Source organism: Eleutherodactylus coqui, chromosome 2, assembly GCF_035609145.1.
Source record: "Eleutherodactylus coqui strain aEleCoq1 chromosome 2, aEleCoq1.hap1, whole genome shotgun sequence".
Taxonomy (NCBI): Eukaryota; Metazoa; Chordata; class Amphibia; order Anura; family Eleutherodactylidae; genus Eleutherodactylus; species Eleutherodactylus coqui.
In genome coordinates this window covers 186,356,382-186,375,622 of record NC_089838.1, presented here as the reverse complement: position 1 = coordinate 186,375,622, position 19,241 = coordinate 186,356,382, and the positions used below count along the sequence as shown (strand labels likewise).

Sequence of the window (19,241 nt, the reverse complement as noted above, 5' to 3'; positions counted from 1 at the left end):
TCATGATGTCTCCCATTGAGGAAAGAATGGAATGTTAATGATCAGCTTTAGAAACAGCAGTTTTCTGCTGCCAACGCCAGGTCTGAAATAGGATGGCGGTAAAGCAAATGAAGGCATTTTTTGTTAATAAAGAAACAGATTTGATGTTTCAAGTTTTATAGAGTTAGTGATCCCATTCATGTCAGTTTTTCTTTGTGTAAAGATTAAAATGTACAATTATAATGGAGACCAGGTTTTCAACGCATAAAATAATATTTTATATTTAATTTAATATTTCACAATCTTTAAAACCTGAGTTTCACCTACAAAGCTTTTTCAAGGGAACAAGGGAAAAATCTACTTCCAGAGTAGCTAGGGGTAGATCTATTAATGTCTTCCTTTTATGATGCTTGAAGGGCAAGACAATGATAAGAACTGGAAGATGAAACAAGTGCCTGGTTCTAGCTTCATATTCTCTGTGAACGGTACCTCTGGCTTCATGTTGTCAGAAGGGAGCCTTGCTTTATTATGATATTACATTTTTCTGCTGTGCAAGCACCTCTTTTTCACAGATTCTCATTTCAGTTTGTTCAAATGTTTTGCAGTTTGATTCCGTGTACAATATGTTTTGTACAATGAATCTTGACCAGAATTGCAGAAAATTCTGGCAGTTCATAGTTTAACACATTCCATTCTAGAATATTGTATATAATACCTTACTGTGTTTTATACAGTTTTGCCTTTTGGCAAAAATATAAGGATATGGTTGAATACAATGACTCAAATATTGTACATGTATAATAAGAAAAAATACCTAATACTTTCCACTTCTTAATGTCTTGTAATGTTTTTCATTCTAGTGGCTGGATCAACTGCAAACGCCTCTGCTGGAGCCGCCATGAATTCTTTAACCTCTCTAGGCACTCTTCAGGGGCTGGCTGGGGCCACTGTGGGATTGAATAATATAAATGCACTAGCAGGTACCGTAAACAGTGAGTATTTAGTGCTGTGGTGGATGGCATTTTCCATTAAATTTCATGTGATTTTGTTGTTTTGCTAAAATGACAATACGCTATAAACATAAACATGTATGAAGAATAAAGTTATATACAGTACTTTTAATCCAGTAGGTAGCAAGGACAGGGGAGTGTAGGGTAACGCTCAGGCCAGAAAACTTTAGGGCATGATTTTACAGTATCTGTTTGTGTTTATTGAATGGCCTGTTCTATCATACTGGTCATTGATGGGTATATACAGGTCAGTCCACCTCTAAAGTACAGAGTTGACATTATTGGTCCTATTAGATTGAGAGCCATTAATATACATGTGCAAATACCTGCTATAATACTCATCAGGACATATATCTATGTGTTCTGATTAAAGGGAAACATCAATGGATAGGGTCCATTGATATGTATTTTATCACTTTAATGTCTTTCAGCTACTTTAAAAGCAAGCATCTCATTTAGCAATATCTCAGGTAGAAGTGCTTGTTTGAAGTTTGACTCCCCAAAGGCAATGGCATTCCATCCTTTTCAACTATAATTGTACACCAGCTCTGAAAATGTTGGGTTGTAACCCTAAGATCATACTGCCAGTTCAGCTGTACCTATGCCTATAAGCTTAGCTTTCTAATATTTACATGTAATAATATTTTATCATTGTCAAAAGCATCACCAGACACCTCTATTAGCTACTTATCGCACCTGAGGAAGAAAAAAAGATCAGGCATTAAAGTTCAGCATGCCCAATCCTTCTTTCCCCCACATCTTATGAGAAGAATCAGGAGGTCCCCATACACTTAGGCTAATCAGCCAGTCCCAAAGTTGGCTGGTTCGGACAACTTTGCTTTTATGTGTATGCGGACCTTGAAGCAGGCTAGAAACAGTCCCCTGATAAATTCCCTTTTAATAACTGAGATAATAAAACTTGGACACTCCCTGGTGCATGAGATCCATGAGAAGTAACACATTTACAAATCATAATTGAAAAATGACTTTGAAAGCAAAATATTCATTAAGTGATTTTTACTCACACAGAATCTGGTACTGACAGTTAATTAATAATTAAGTATTGACATGGAGAGTTTGTAATGAAAAAAGTAAACAGTTGGCATCACTATGATATTTTCATCTGCCAAACAATATAATAAAGCAGTTGTTGGGAAAAAATATAAAAATCTCTTTCAGATAAAGTACTCTGTATGCCACTCACATAAAGATAAACATAGGATTACATCAAATATGATTGGAAAGTGAGGGGAGATAGCTCAGGTGCTTTAGTGTCTCTGTTTATTATTAGATTGTTTAACCCGTTCCTGTTACAGACATTTTTGGTGGAACTTTCATTTTTCCATCTTTCAAGAGCTGTAACTGTTTTATTTTCTACCATCACACCTATAGGAGAGCTTGTTTTCGTAGGACAGATTGTAATTGCTAATGGCACCATTTATTGTGCCATATAATGTATTAATAAACTTTGAAAACAATTGAGGGGCTTAGGAGTTTCATTCCATTTTTTGGGGGGCATGGCAAGGTAACCCAAAAAGCACAATACTGGTATTGTGCATTTATTTTTTACAGCAGTCACCATGTGGGGTAAATCATGTGAAATTTTAATAGTTTGGACTGTTATGGATGAGGTGATGCCAATTATATTTATTTTTTTACACGATAAGTGAAAAAAAGGGTTTCAGCCTTTAATATTTAGAGATTTTTATATTGAAAAAATGTTAATAGGGGACATAAACATGCAGTTGCTTAATCACTCATACCAATACACTGCAGTACTTGTGTATTGCAGTACATTGTCTATCAGCATTATCCTATTACACTGAGACGTAGTATAATCGAAGTACAGGAATGGCAGACTTAGGGTGCATTCCCACGAACGTATATCGGCTCGGTTTTCACGCCGAGCCGATATACGTCGTCCTTATATGCAGGGGGGGAGGATGGAAGAGCCAGGAGCAGGAACTGAGCTCCTGCCCCCTCTCTGCCTCCTCTCTGCCCCTCTGCACTATTTGCAATGGGGAGAGTCGGGACGGGGGCGGGGCTAATTCGCGGAACTTAGCCCCACCCCATCCCGCCTCCTTTCATTGCAAATAGTGCAGAGGGGCGGAGAGGAGGCAGAGAGGGGGTAGGAGCTCAGTTCCTGCTCCTGGCTCTTCCATCCTCCCCCCCTGCACATGAGGACGCCGTATATTGGCTCGGCGTGAAAACCGAGCCAATATACGTTCGTGGGAATGCAGCCTCAGGGACCTGCACAACCCCTGGCTGCCCTGAAAACCCCCTGACATCCCACAATCACAATGTGAGTGGGGCTAATGGAAGGAGCCTACTTCTCTCTAATGAGTTAAACGTCACAGCATTTCAGTGGTTAAACAGCTAGGATCAGAGTTATCTTTTAGGCCTTAGTCACACGGGCGTTTTTTCACGCGATTTGCGCATCGCATGACGGATGCGCATGCGCAAATCGCGTGACCGGCGCCGAAAAATCGGCCCAAAAATCGCCCGAAAATCTGCTCCTAGCCGCGTTTCATTAGAAACGGGCCGGAGCTGTCCAGCGCATTGCATTCAATGGAGCCGGCAATACAGCGGCTCCATTGAATGCAAGCGCTGCGGGCGTGCGCGGGGTTAATTGTCGGGAAGGGGTTAAATATATAACCCCTTACCTGCAATGCATCCTTAAATGTGAAAAAATAAAAAAAAAGGATGTACTCACCTGCTCCCGGCAGCTGGAGATCCCGGCGGTCGGCCTGCAGTGGGTGTGAAGGAGGTGTGACTCAGGCTTGCCCCTGATTGGCTCAGCGCTGAGCCAATCAGAAGCAAGTCTCAGTCACACCCATTCATGAATTCATGAATGGGTGTGACTGAGCTCAGCCTCTGATTGGCTCAGGCTGAGCCAATCAGGGGCAAGCCTGAGTCACACCTCCTTCACACCCACTGCAGTCCGACCGCCGGGATCTCCAGCTGCCGGGAGCAGGTGAGAACATCCTTTTTTTTTATTTTTTCACATTTAAGGATGCATTGCAGGTAAGGGGTTATATATTTAACCCCTTCCCGACAATTAACCCCGCGCACGCCGGCAGCCCATTGCTTTCAATGGAGCGGCTGTATTGCCGCTCCATTGAATTCAATGGGCAAACATCGTTCTTCTCTGCCACAGCTGTTCCAGCTGTTCCAGCTGTGGCAGAGAAGAATGATTTGTCTTCTATATGTTCTCAATGGGGTCGGCGCTGCTGCCGCCGGCCCCGTTGAGCGCATATAGAGAAGAGAACAGGAATCGCAGATCGCAGATAGGTGCGATCTGCGATTTCTGTTCTCTAATTTATCGGACGAGCGCATAAAAAGCGCTCATGTGTCCGATACCATTGCAAAGCAATGGTTTTAAAAAGTCGCCGGACGCATGCGCATGCGCAAATCGCGGCAATAAACGCCCGTGTGACTAAGCCCTTACTCTGATCATTGCTGCAGGGGGTCAGCTGTAATCTTAAATAACTAATACAAATTACATTTTGTCTATGACTTCCAAAGGAAACTAAATGAACTTGATTTGATTTTTATTCTATGAGTACATTTTCTTAAAAGATGAGTAGTAAATTAATAAAGAAGTTGAGTAGAATACCACAAGTAAATACATTTAGTACATTTAGCATTTTTAATCTTTGTTCTTCAGCTATTTAATTAGTGCATGACATTTATTCTACAAAACACATACAATGAAGTAAAGTGATGATGCTTGCTGTCAGAAATGTGCATGTCTTGAGATATTACTCGCCATTGTTTTACAGTGCTGTTTCAGTTCTTACTTGTCAGAGTGCTCATATTATTGCATGCAGTGCAGTCATTTTTGGTGTAAAATGGTCAATATTTTTTAGAAAGCACTAATGAACAAGTGCAATTTTTTTTCTCTATTGTTGGGTTTTTTGTAAAGTTGCTCAAATGCTCTCAGGTATGGCTGCTCTGAATGGAGGACTTGGTGCAACAGGCTTGACGAATGGTACAGCTGGTACAATGGACGCCCTAACCCAGGCCTACTCAGGAATCCAGCAGTATGCCGCGGCGGCACTGCCAACACTTTATAGTCAGAGTTTGCTACAACAGCAGAGTGCTGCGGGCAGTCAGAAAGAAGGTAAGAGTATACTGAATTTAGCTTTCCAAGTGATTTTATCAAAGGTATTTCTTAAGAGAATGCTGCATAGGGAGATATTTGATTGATGGCTTCCAAGATTACTGAATTTTCATTAAATTTATTTGCAATCCACATCTCCTGAGAAAAATGACTCTGTCATATTTATGAGCCCATGTTGTGTAATAAGAAGTTATGGTGCATTTGGAGATACAGCACAGTCCATTCAGTGGAATAGTTGGTACTTGAAAATGACATTACCTATGCCCAATATGCTTTCTCAGGCTTTAGTCTAGGCCTGAATACTGCAATTTTTCAAAATATAATGTGTGAGAACTAAACACATTAAACAAGATCACATTTAGACTGGGGACCTCATTTTGTGCTATCATCCCTAGTGAGGTCACTTGATATAAAAGTTTCCTGTGATGTTGCACCATACCTGTCATTTTTAAATTAGTGATATGACAACCATTAACACATTAGCGTCTCCCGACCTTATAAATTCCCCAGCATCCTCTTTTCAATTCGACAGTACACAAAACTAATCTTATACTAACACTAAAACTCTGCAGAGGCTTTTTTTATATTACTGTTATGTCCAATGTTTATTTGCATATGGAGAGTTATATATATATATATATAGTCATAATTGATCTTTGTGATTCACTTTTATTCTTTGGATTACCTTTAAAAATATTGAATACGCCCCACATTGCTTTAGGTCAAGGTTTGCCCTCTATTCACATATTGCATGCAGAATACAATTTAGGACTTGCAAATCCGCTAAACACACTCTCACTGCAATTAGCAGTAATAAAATATTTGAATTAACATGTTTAATAGTATGGCTGAGACAACTGAATACACCTTTGTCAATGAAGCTCATATATCTGAGGCTGCATGGACCCATACATTTACTTCCACAAGTACAGTATATCCATATATCATTGGATAAGCTACTTTTATCAAAGTCCATATAGGCAGCTGCTACATGCGTACCAGTGTATGTACATGCCTGTATAAGGAATCACACTGTCCTAGCTCTTGATATCTTAGCTTTGGGACTGCAACATGCTTGCATAAACTCTAAACTTTTTGTGTAAATTCAAATATCTACATATCATATAGAAATCTCTATCAGTCATGGATAATCATAAAGTAAATTGTAAATGTCCAACAGTAAATTAGACTTGTTAAAAAGATATATATGCTTTCAAATGATAATGCTTGTCAGAAAATGGTGGCAGAAATAAGTGATGATAATTAATAAAGTTTACCTGCAGCAACTCCACAAGAATTCCACGGTGCCCAAATATACGCCAAAATGGTACAGATTTAGCGCCATTTTTGCTGGCGGAATAGCTTCAGAGTGCAACCCAGAATTCAAAATGCTCTTGGCAAGGCTGTGGGTAAGGTCTGGAACAAGTACAGAACATTGGGCAGGGTGTCTATCTTTACAACACTAACACTACCAAACTACCCAAGAGGAAGTGAGGACCAGCCATGTAACTGTAACTCCAGGGATCATAATGGGGGTTGATAGTTGAGATAAAATACCCTCATTGTTAAAAAAAAATCAAGAACCTAGAATGAGTTGCTGTGTTGCTGCAAAACTCGGCATGCAGTTACACCTCAGGCAGATATGCAAATGATTAGAGTTATGGTGTGATTAGATGAATGGTTTTGCCTCCTAAGGCCCTAAAACTGCTTCCAGCGTTCATCTATAAAAAGTCTCTTAGGCTACTTGTGTGTAGTGGACTTCTTTATCTACTTGTGTAGATCTTATTGAGCACCAAGGCTCTACGTCTCAATCAAAGAGATTGTGCCCAGTTAACAGAGTTTGAGAAGGGGTGTGTTATTGGAATGCAGGTAGCTGGATGGTCATATTAGTGAATTCCCCGCCACCTGGGCCATTCTAACCAGACTGTTAGGAAGTGTAGGGATCAGTCGATGCATGAGGACATGCTCATAAGGTGACTGGGCTCAGGACACCCTTGACAGACCACCAGTAGAAAGGATTGTCTGATTGTACGACAAGCACGAGCAGCTACAATTGTTTTGTTGTCCACCATCCAGAGACAGGTGGCACCAACATTATAGGCCTCCGTGTCTGTCAGAACCATTTCCAGTTACTTGGTTGAAGGACATTTGGTCTCACAGCTCCCATTATGTGTACTGACACCCACCCACCATCACCTCTATTTGCAGTGGTGTCATGAACAATGACATGGTTGAACCGAGTTGTCTTTAGCTTGGACACTTGAGACAGCCATGCTAGTGTCGGGAGATATAAGGGTGAGCGCTTCAGCCTGCCTTTACTATATTGTGGCACACTCCCCCCACTGCTAGAGTGATGGTCTAGCGGACCATCACATACGTCAGTCAGTCACCCTTAATTGTGGTAAAAGGGACAATGACAGCTCAGCAATGTGTTCAGGACATTCTGCAGTCACATGTGCTGCCTTTCAGGGCTTACAAAAAGCATTTTCCAGCAGGATAATGTTTTGGGCATTCACAGCAAGGGTGTCATAGGAATGGCTCCACAACATTGCCACACTTCTGTGGCCTACCCGGTCACCAGATTTATCACCAATAGAACATGTATGAGCCATCTGGAACGCCAATGAGTTTACATGATCTAGAGTCACAGTTACAGCAAGCATGCCACAGAATACCTGCGATATTCTGCAGGATACTATACGAAACCGTATACCTCAATATCACATTTTGCATCCATGCTAGAGGCGACCCAAAACAGTATTTTAGCCTCTCTTCAAATGTTCAGTGTTCTGCAATAAATTATTCTTTTGCTCTGATATTGTAATCACTTACTTATATCAAAGTTACAATCACACCTATATAGTTTCATTAGATTCTGACATCTCCTTCTAAGTGCTTCATTGTTTTTGGCAATGAGTGTATATCCGCAGGGTTAGAGGGAGTTCAAACCCCTAAATACTTTATGGAGGTAGAAGTCCATTTGAATGGAAAATTCTCGCTCAGATAAGACACTTCATCCCCAGGCAGGGAAATGTTCAGCATCTGAAGATTAACTTTAAAATTGCTATTGGAAAATTTCAAACTTTTTTCCTGAGGTAACCTTTAATATTTGTGCCACACATCTTTGGCAATATCTCACTAGCATAATCCAGTGATCTGTCGCCTTAAACTACTCATAACACTAGCTGGACTTTTGGTGGTGCACTATTTCCATTCACGCCATGCTCTACATACTTTCCAGGGAGCAAATCATGTGAAATTATAACGTATTGACATTATTGTCCTCATGTGTCTGAAATGGTAACTTAAGAGCATCTTTTTATGACTTTTGAAAAGTAATTCCCAAGCAAAGTATTGGTTCAGCCCTAAAGGATAGTGTAATGTATACATACATTTAGGCAGTAGTAGCTATATAACACACAAACGTGCATGATACAAATAATACCAGCCATTACAGGGGCTCCTTGGAATTTGGTGAGGAAGTCCTTATAATGCAGCAGAAGAAAAAAACTGTCACTTTTTCAGAAGAGATGTCAAACTAATTTCCGCCTGCTTGTAGATGCTCAAAATGGGAGCAGTCAAAGCAGTTAACAAATCTCAGCACATAACACAGGGCAGGAAATATGGAATGTTTTATTCACATTCACATAGCCTGTTCAAGATAGTAATGGGTGTAGGGGTCCTTGGCAGGGCAGTGGAAACAAAATTCCGGGGGTTGCTCCATGTTAAAAAGGTTGATAATTATTAGGAATATGTTAGGCTGATTTTACATGAAGTGATTCTAATCTAGCAACATTCTTCACATTGGCCTAAATTCTTCAGATACTAGAGGGCTACATTGTTCAGGGTGTAACTATAGAGGATGCAGCGGATGCATTTGCACTCAGGTCCAGGAGCCTTAGGGAGCCCATAAGGCTTCTCTTCTTCATATAGGGTTTTCTTCCAATAACCATTTACTTGCTATTGTCATAGTGATCAGATTGGAAATCTTTGCATAACAGATGGATAATGGAAGCATATTAGTGGCCATGATGACTACTAAGTTATCACTAGAACCCAGCAATATTCATTTGTTGCCTTGTGTAAATATATTATTATACACATGCTTTATTTGCCATTTGTATTTTTGTATAGGTGCCATATGGTTGCACAGGGGGAAGCAGGGAAGCACATCACAGAGAGTGTAAATGCCAATTGATTGATTAGATATGCTATGAACAAAACAGAATATAGCGATCATAAAATGATCTGTTCTAATGCATGTATGACGGCAACTCCACATATAACACCTGAGATGTGCTTAAAGGGGTTGTCCCGCGGCGAAATGCAATTTTTTTTTCAACCTACCCCCGTATTCTGCCCCGTTAAAATCAATACCGTTTGTAATTTTTAAAAAAAATCGCTTACCTCCTTCCCAGTTTGCGCAGCATCTTCTTTTAAAGATGGCCGCCAGTCCTTTCCCAATGATGCACTGCGGTTTTCTCCCATGGTGCACCGCGGGTCTTCTCCCATGGTGCACCATGGGCTCTGTGCGGTCCATTGCCGATTCCAGCCTCCTGATTGGCTGGAATCGGCACACGTGATGGGGCGGAGCTACGCGATGATGTGTAGAAGGGGGTGGAGCCAGAACGCCGCTCGTGCCCGGACCGACCAGAAGGGAGAAGACCCTTCTGCGCAGGCGCGTCTAATCGGGCAATTAGACGCTGAAATTAGATGGAGCCATGGAGACGGGGACGCCAGCGCAGGGAAGGTAAGTGTATAACTTCTGTATGGCTCATATTTAATGCACGATGTATATTACAAAGTGCATTAATATGGCCATACAGAAGTGCTTAACCCCACTTGCTATCGCGGGACAACCCCTTTAAGTCTCTACACAATAGACTAGGCAAGTGAAAATCTGGTATGTATAATAGACAAGACTAGATTAGTTATATCACGCAATATTGTGGATCATACAACTAACTGCCCATTACAACTGGTTCATGCTATTAGAAACTAATAAATGAATCTATGCGCAGGTTATTGTTGAAAGTCATAGTGTCATTACACTATGCCTTGCTTTACACAATCTTTTTTGTAGGGGTCCCCAACAATAATCAGATCACACGGTCTTCTGATACTGGGACCACTAGCAATCAACTGTAATATGTGAGGGAGATAAGTACCAAGTGATCAAATGGCCTGCAGCACCACCACAGGGGAATGAGGAATGGCAGGTTTTCCAAAACTAGCAATCCAAAGAGAATCAAAAATCCCTCCTGAATTTTGCACGTTTCAGTCATTAAGTACAGCTGTCTCATTGGTTCCTGTGTTGTACGATGCACAGAGCTTAATATCTAAAAATCAGAGATTCTTCATCAAAAATGCTGGATATGGATTGTTTCTTTTTCTATTCCCATTTGTCTAATACTATTTAGTGAAATCATCTAGATTTGCAATGTTTGCCAGGTAAAAGCAAATAAAAATGACATAAAACTATTTCAATCATTTTCTATGTATGTTACATATATAGTGTGTAATACAAATATACATAGTCAAATATATATTTTATATAGTCAATGCAAAGTATGTTGGAAAAGAGTTTCTAACTATAGTGAAGTCAGGCCTCCTTTTTTCTTCCTCTCAAGGCCCGGAAGGAGCAAATCTCTTCATTTATCATTTACCCCAAGAATTTGGTGACCAGGACATCTTGCAAATGTTTATGCCTTTTGGAAATGTAATCTCTGCTAAAGTCTTTATTGACAAACAGACCAATCTAAGCAAGTGCTTTGGTAAGTTGATGGCGTTAAAAGTGAAATGTTGGATCATAATTATCAGCTATTTTGTTTACTAAAAGAGAATGAAGAAATGGTTATAGTTTAGCTTTCATAGCTGGTTCTATAAGCTGTTCTGTTTATTATTGGTAACAGGCCTAATATATATACACACCGCGTTTCCCCAAAAATAAGACACTGTCTTATATTAATTTAACCATTCATTGAATGACACAATTGAATAGCTGTGATTGGTCAATCAAGTGCCGGCTTTCATTGGCTGACACGGTGCTTGATTAACCAATCAGATCATTAGCTTGCTGGAAGTGAGGTATTCAAGCACCGCTACCAGGAAGAACTGCTCTGTCGGCGTGCCGGAGGACCTGAACGCCAGCAGCTAGGTGAGTATTATTATTATTTTTTTTACCTGTAGTGTAGCTGGGGCTTATTTTCGTGGGAGGGCTTATATTTTAAGCCGCTCCCCCCCCCCCCCCCTCTACCTAACGCAGAATATTGCATGCTTATAGTTTTGACTCTGCCAGTGTAAAAAGAAGCCAGGACACTAGCATGAGGCTATGTTGACTGTATGCACTGGGAAGTTACCAAGCATACTGTATATGCAGAGCGTATACCTAAGGTATAATGGGCGCATATATGTCAAAAGACTACTTTTCACCACTCTGGAACATACAACATTTTAAATCTGAATATGAGCTTAAAATTAAGTAACTGTTTGCTTAAAGGTGAAATTCTATGCTAATAAATGAGGTTTTTCTCCAGCTTTGGCCTAATATAAATGTGTGCAGATTACATACATCACCTCAAGCATACTTACTCTCCAGGTTGCTTGTCTTTCATTGAAGCATTTAGGATAGTATATTAGTTTCTTTTTTTAATTTTGCACTGTTTAAAATGAGCGATGCTCAGACACAATAGTTCACAGAGGAAAATGAATACAGGCTGACATGAAGACATAGTGAGTAAATGAAACTAATTACTTTCAGTGCAGGCGAATGCTGTTCCTATACTATCAGCATGTCACTTCAAGAATACGTAATCGTACTGCTTTGTACTAAAGGCAGGCACACCACTTACTAGGTTGCTTTGTCCATATCGTTTCTGCTGTCGCCTTGGTCATATGCTTCTTTGTGGCACTCTTCTTTTGTCTTGTGCCCTAAGACTCAAGAATCATTTCACAAAGTCCTGACTCAAGCACTTGTAAGGTTTTACTTAACTCCTTGTGCCATAAAAAGCTAAAAAACAGGAATTTATTTATTTTCCTGAGTTGGTTTTGAGAGCATCCACTAGCAGATCAGGGGAATGCAATGTTTTTCTTGATTTTATGTTTTATATTACAGAGCAATTCAATTGAAAGATTTATAATCAACTTTCACCAGGGGCGTAACTACAGGCTTGTGGGCCCAGGTGCAAAAGTTCAGCTTGCCTTTTTCCCCCTGTCCCTGCATTAACACCACCACCAGCTGACCCCATCCCTACATACACTTGCAACCCCTGCAATAATAAGGTTGATGCTTATTGACAGTAGTGAAGAGAATTTGGAGTTTAGGGGTTGGTTATTGTAAACTAAGCCCTGTAGCAGGTATAGCACATACAGCAGGGCTGTAAGAGGGGGGGGGGGGGCAGATTACACACTAGGTCCACCGTGGGATTTCCAACAGATAACAGGTCAGAAGCCTTCTCCAGTGACAGGAAGAAGGCAGTACATTGTTTGTCATTTGTAAGTTTATGTTACGGGCCCAGTCACAGTTGCAACCTCTGCGACCCCTATTGCTACACCTCTTACTCTCACATAGTGTTTGTGTTTTGCAACTGTACATTGTAAACATTTTCTGCTCTTTGTATTCAGTGTTATAGTATGGTTTCTACATTGTATCACCCCATGCATATGAAGAATTATAGCTGACACTAATACTGAATGGACCAATTCTTCCCAGTTTATCTTTGAAAATCCCATGTGTTTATCAACTTATATCAAGCATTTTTGGTCTTTTTTTAAAAATGTTAGGCTCATTTCACTGCATGTTTTGAAATATATCCTTTTTTTATAGATTGTATGCCAAACGTGTTCTTCTTAATAGATGAGATGTAAGATATCCAGTTGTATGTAGTTCGCACCGATTTAGGGTTTTGGCACAAAGTTCAATGCCAAAACAATACATTTTGGCATATGTTGCACCAAATAGTATACAATGAGATAATTTATGGATATGTTTGCAAAAGAAAAAAATGTGTAAGGTGTGCATGGAGCCTTATATATCTCCCTAAACATAGTTTGATTCTTTGTCTAACCATTGCATAAAGTTGGAAAGTAGCCTACAAAGTATATGGCTGCCTTTATGTGCAGATATTATAATGCCATGATTCATCATAAAACCATTCCTACACATTTAAAAGACAACAGTTAACATTAGATTAGAAAAATGCTGTTCCAAGACCCTATTTACATCTCTGTAGTGAGAATTTATAATATATTTATAGCTTTATATTTCTAAGTAACTATTCGAGATGAACCACTAACACTAATACCATCATGATACTTATAACTTACTTCCAATACATTCTCTTATGTATCTAGCTTTTTCATCCTAATGCCAAAGCAACTTCTTTGCTGAAGGTATTCAGTATTCACAGCATGCCCCAACATTTTCTTTCAGTACTCGGTATGTTCTAAGCAGCAATACTGAAACAGCACAGATGGTTTATTTTATGAAATGCAGAGTTAAAGGTTCTTTAAAGCCAAACAGCCAATTCTCTGCTTAGTGAACAAGAAAGTGAGACATTTCACCAACTCGTAATGCCGCATACTTATTGCTTTATGACTATTAGAGGGACATTTTCTGAAGTGTGAAGTTAGAGATTATTGAACTACTGTGTATTTCAAGCTTGTGTTTGTATTAAGTATACTTGTAGTGTACATTTACAGTGTACGTGCATTGTATTTCCTAGTATGAAGAAGGTTGAATCAATATATGTTGCAGTGCTACAATTTTATGATGTCCTTCCTGTCCTTTACAGGCTTTGTTAGCTATGACAATCCTGTTTCCGCACAAGCTGCTATTCAGGCTATGAACGGCTTTCAGATCGGCATGAAACGTTTGAAAGTTCAGCTGAAACGCTCCAAAAATGACAGCAAACCGTACTGATCTTAACCCCAGAAGCTTTCTGCTCTTATTTTAGCTTTCTTAGGGTAAGTCCCATGAGCCAGCCTATTTTCCACTGGGGGCTGAGGAGGAAAACATTGCCAACACTCACCAAGAGAGACAATTATTTTTACATTTTACGCTTCCATTCCCTTCTATCCTGAGCCCCTGCTCTTGCCATTTACTCTGGCTATATTTTCTTACCCAGAATCCAGCAAGTTGTTTAACAGTGTTTTGTTCCAGTTTCCATTTCCCTATATTTTTTGTATGACATCTTCAGATTTACAATAGCAGCGAAATAATGTGCAATTAAACTCTGCAACCACTGGTGCCATCAAATGAAAAAAAAACAAAAATACTGAACACACGTTAAAGGTTCAAGGACCTGGTTGTATCATAGTGACACCAGCAGTTAAGAGGCTAGTGTGGTGGCCTAATATGAAAATAGTTGCCAATCTACGCATATTTTTTATTTCCTACTTATTTGTTTTGGGTTTTTTTTAAATTAAGGAACACGCTTACACAGGCAAAAACAAAGTCCTTCCAATGCGTCAGATTGTTTTAGAAAGTTTTGTTTACAAAAGGATTTAGTTTGATCTTATGAAAAAAGTATTAAGGACCAGACATTGCTGGTCTGTATGTTCTTATACTGAATTCAGTTTGTTTGTTATATTATGTATGTTTATTATTATTACTATTATTATTATTATTATTATTACTACTACTATTATTATTATGTTTGGACAAGATATGTGTTTAAAAAAAAAAACAAAGTCTTGGAGAACTGTTTCTAAAGCTACAGGGTTTCAACATAACTAAAGTGAGTGAATATACTTGATGTTTCTTGAGAGATAAATTTAATAATAAAGGAAGCCACAGGCCTGTAAATTTTATTTGTAAAAAAAAAAACATTTCTATTTTTATACAAAAATTTTTACTGCCTCAGAAATAATGGGAGTTATTTATTGTTAACTTATTGGATACATAAAGAAGTTCTCGATGCTAGATAGATACCTTTTGAAATAGACTCTAGAGTAACAAAATATTTAAAAATAATACTGTTTTATTTTTAGTTGAAACACCCATTATGCACAAATCACTCTCTTCCGTTTCTGTGTTTTGTTTAGTTATTTTTGTTTCCATTGCGTAGTAAAAGATTTGTCCTGTGACCTATCTGTTGTGTGGCATTTGTTCAAAATGGCCGCCTTTCCCCTTCTGTAACCCTACCTGTCCTCCCCAAAGCAATCCATCTGCACTAACTCTAACTAGATGGTTTCTTTTGGGCTGTTCATTGTGCTTTGTGTTAAAATATATTTTATATATCTATAAATAAATGTGAACTATGGAATGCATATAGATTCTACTGACTAAAAAAATTGCATTACATTTTATTCCTACACTGGTTAACCTGTTCAGTGTTGGAGAGGACAGAACTGCATTAGCTTCCAATGCATTACTGATAACACCAACACTGATGGGCTTAAAAAGTGATTTTTTTGTTTCTGCTGCATAGATTCTGTGTAACTTTATACTCTTCCTTGTTTTTTTTCCCTAGAACATCTCCATGCCTGTTAGTTCACCGTTTGCCTAGCATGTCCCTGTGGCGTCTGTAAAAAAAAAAAAAAAAGTTTCATCGTCCCGTCATTGTTTCTGATGTCTTTCTGACCTCACATCATATTTGATCCTCCAACTGACTTAGTTTGACTTCTGAAATTTGCATGTGATCTCATCTAGCTATGAATTCTGGAAAAAAAACACAAAAAGTCAATGTGAAAAGCGTTGCAGCGTTCACGCAAGACTGAAATTTACTATAAGATAAATTACAGAGAAAAAAAGAAAAAAACCTGGGGCAAAAAAAGTTTTTCTCGTTTTTTTTCTCTTTTTGTTTCATAACATAAACAGACTTGAAAGTATTACACAGGGATTAGCATTCTGTCTGGTCACTGTTTCCTAAAGCAATATGTGTCCAGGAATGCAGAATGTTGGTTTCTAAATGAAGCAGACAACTTCCAAAACAGTTTGAGAAAAACTGTCTGATTTTAAGTCTCTAGAGCTCTGTAATAGTTTTTACATTTTTCAGGCAGTGTAAAGTTTTTTGATAAGGCCATTTTAGGTGGCTCACTTTCTCATTAAATTATATATATAGAACCACTTTTTTGTAGATTAGTATAAGAAAATATTTACCCTGTTTTGGGGCAAATGCTACCTAGTTCTGTCACCTTTTGCTGAACTGACTCACAGTTAGACAATCCATGGTTTAATGCACATGAAATTACCTATATTTTATACTGTTTCAATGTACAGAAAAGAAGGTAAATGTATACCGTGTCACGTTGGTGCTTCTGTGAATTTAGTTGTGGCTTCATTAAGTCTTAAGAGTCTTCAGTGTTCTATGTTTAATAAGTTTTAAAAGAAAAAAAAATTGGTTTACTTGAACAAAAATAATTTTCAGAATTAAAGAGTCTGTTTGCTATAATTTCGTGTGAAACAAAAAAAAACTATTCCAGAAAAAATAAGTTTTGTGTTGGCTTGTAAAGCATCGATGTTCTTATTTTCTATTGTGGGGAAACTTAGATGTGTTTGTGTTCAGCAAAATGTGACCTGTTTTTTTTTCTTTGAAAGAAAAAAAAATCAGCGAAAATAACAGTGCCAAATTCCAAAGGTACTTCCTGCCTAAAGCTTCAGTGTATTTCGTGTACGAAGTAATTTGATAACATGGGTATTTTATTATGTGTTTTGTATAAATCCCTTCTATTTAAAAAAGAGAGGTTACAAAGTTTGTTAACTTGCTATCCTGTGGTCTTGTTGCCTGAAATTGTTATTGTTTGTTATATCTCTTTGATGTTTTTGGTAAAACATTGTATACAGTAAGTGCCCATGTTCCACTTTTTTAACCACTCTGCACATCAATCCTGTGAAAGCAAACCTCACAACTGTACTTTTTTCATGGTCTGTGGAAGTCTTCATGGTGAAGAGGGTTGAACTGCTATTCCTTTTAAGCATACTGTCCTAAAGAATCAGGGTATAAAAAGCACACATAAGCACATACATGGTTTATAAAGCACGTGCATATTGTCTTTGTAGAACCTCCCAGTCATCCATGTTCCTAATACAACAGTATGAACTTCACTAGGCAAAGGAAATCCATTACCAAAATGCGGTTATACGACATGACGTCAAATGTGCCATACATGTTATCAATTTCTCGTCTCCATACTTTGTATGTCAGCTAAACTTCTTGGACCTTGTATTCAGTGTTTTCACTTTCCTAGCTGGCATTATGTCTAATGGCACAAATTTAGGGTTGGCCTCTTTGTACTGCCATTATTCCCTAAATGGCCATACTGTAATAGCATTTGATTAATAATACAGTGCCTCATTTCTAAACCTCAGCAAATGCTATTGATCAACAGTAGTCCGATACTCCCTGTGTACAGTGAAATTTGTAAAATTCGTAATCATTTATATATATTGGTCCTTGCCGTGTGTTTACTTCTCTACTCCTGGGTCCTACCAGAATTACTTGAGGGCTATTTTTGTATGAGAAATGCACAAAGATTATGACTAAATTATATCTAGATGCCATTCTATGATTATATGTATAGAGATATATATTATAAAGTGCATATTTTTGTTATGTAGATTTATGCAGATTTGGATGCATCTCAAAATGAAAGAGTACAATTACTAGTCTGATGTGACTTCTGATGTTGTTACAATGTGCTGCTTATAAAGCTTTGATTTAATACACTTAGGATTAAGATGGTTGAGTAAACCACTCACAACGCATAATGTCCATCCCATCCCCAATTTACAGTCGGACAGTACAGAAAGCTTATTCTCTCAAAAGCAGAGAAATGCAAGAATTGAAACATGCTTATTCTATCCCATTACTGGGTAAGTGGAGTCGAGTGTCTTGCTGTATATAAAAGAACATGTTCAGCACTGACGCAGTTAAACACAAGGTTCGCACTAAAGGAAATTGCTTAAAGGACTAATATGTTCAACTTTCTTTTCACCTTAAGATTCTAGTTTTTTGGCTTGTGTAATTCTGAAGTCATTTTAACTGTTCTGTTTTTATTATCTCAAGTGCTAAATACAAATAAGAAAAAACTTGTAGTTTCATAACATTTTAGAACTACATCTTACAAATGAAATGTATTTGTGTTTCTTTTTGTGCTGTGAGAATTGTCGTTTGTAGATTAAATAAGAATTCATTTTGTTTCGAATTACAAATAGTTTTTGAGTATTGTCTGAGAAAAGCCAAAGTTACTGCAATTTTAGTGGAAACTGTAAGATCATTTAAGTATTGTTTATGTTTTATTGATGCATTTTGGTTCTGTTGTGTGATGGAATTTGAGCCAAAAAGAAAAACAAAAAAACAGGCTTTCCTATTTCTACTAACTGATTGTACTTATGCATTTTGTACCAGTGCAACATTTTATACTGGAGATTAAAAATACAAAAGGAAAAGTTGTGGCTTACTCTTGAAGGCCCTACCATGACCGATTTTGAGTTTGATTTCTGACTGGTTAAAAGAACGGTGGTTTTGCTTTCAACATTTAAAAACAAAAAAAAAACTTTGGCTTGCTTTTTTTCCTTTGCTTATACCTTACATTAAGATTATGTCTAAATGGACAGCGGTAAGTTACACTTTTTATTATGTGTTGTGCAGTTACACACTAAGGTAATTAGCGCTAGACGTACACAGTCACTTTAAGTGGATAAATGTATTAGTAATAACTAAAAGAAAAAAAAATCAAAACAAAAAAAATAGGGGTTTGCTTTTTGCCGTTTAGAACAAAGTTTTTTCTGACTCTTCCGTCTTCATTGTGAACATTACTGTGTAGTTAAAACAGTCAAACTTATTTTTGTAATGTATGTTATTGTGTGATGCAGTTTTTTGCTTCTGTCTCCAATATTAAACCATTTTCCTAATACTCGTCTCTTTGTGTGTTGTGTTTGTTGGTGCTCATCATGTGGTAAAACATTGATACACTTCACTGTTTAACGTCTGTTTTTTTTCTTTTTTTTCCTTTTCTATGTTGTGTATAAAAGCTACAGTCAACTCCATTTGAGAAAAAAAAAGCCCATTGCAGACAAAAAGAAGGGGGCAACCACTGACATACCCTTACTTTTTGTTCCTTACATAACCTATTGCAATAGGGTTTGCATGTAAAATGATGTGTTTCTAATGTAGTTCTTGCTTCTA

The 19,241-nt window shown here is 38.1% G+C and overlaps 1 protein-coding gene across 17 annotated transcripts in view; it reads left to right on the top strand.

The window, feature by feature from the left end:
• CELF2 (CUGBP Elav-like family member 2) overlaps window positions 1-18,973 on the top strand; it is a 474,578-nt gene extending 455,605 nt beyond the window's left edge. For 6 of the 17 annotated variants that reach the window (XM_066592080.1, XM_066592064.1, XM_066592069.1 and 3 more), the window contains 5 exons: window positions 840-971; window positions 4,915-5,112; window positions 10,719-10,886; window positions 13,905-14,076; window positions 15,585-18,973. In XM_066592080.1, coding sequence (XP_066448177.1) covers window positions 840-971; window positions 4,915-5,112; window positions 10,719-10,886; window positions 13,905-14,032 — 626 coding nt within the window. In that variant the 3' untranslated portion in view covers window positions 14,033-14,076; window positions 15,585-18,973. The remainder of the gene's footprint in view (window positions 1-839; window positions 972-4,914; window positions 5,113-10,718; window positions 10,887-13,904; window positions 14,077-15,584) is intronic. The other 11 variants (XM_066592081.1, XM_066592068.1, XM_066592072.1 and 8 more) reach the window with 7 other exon arrangements.
• The last annotated feature ends 268 nt before the right edge of the window (window positions 18,974-19,241 follow it).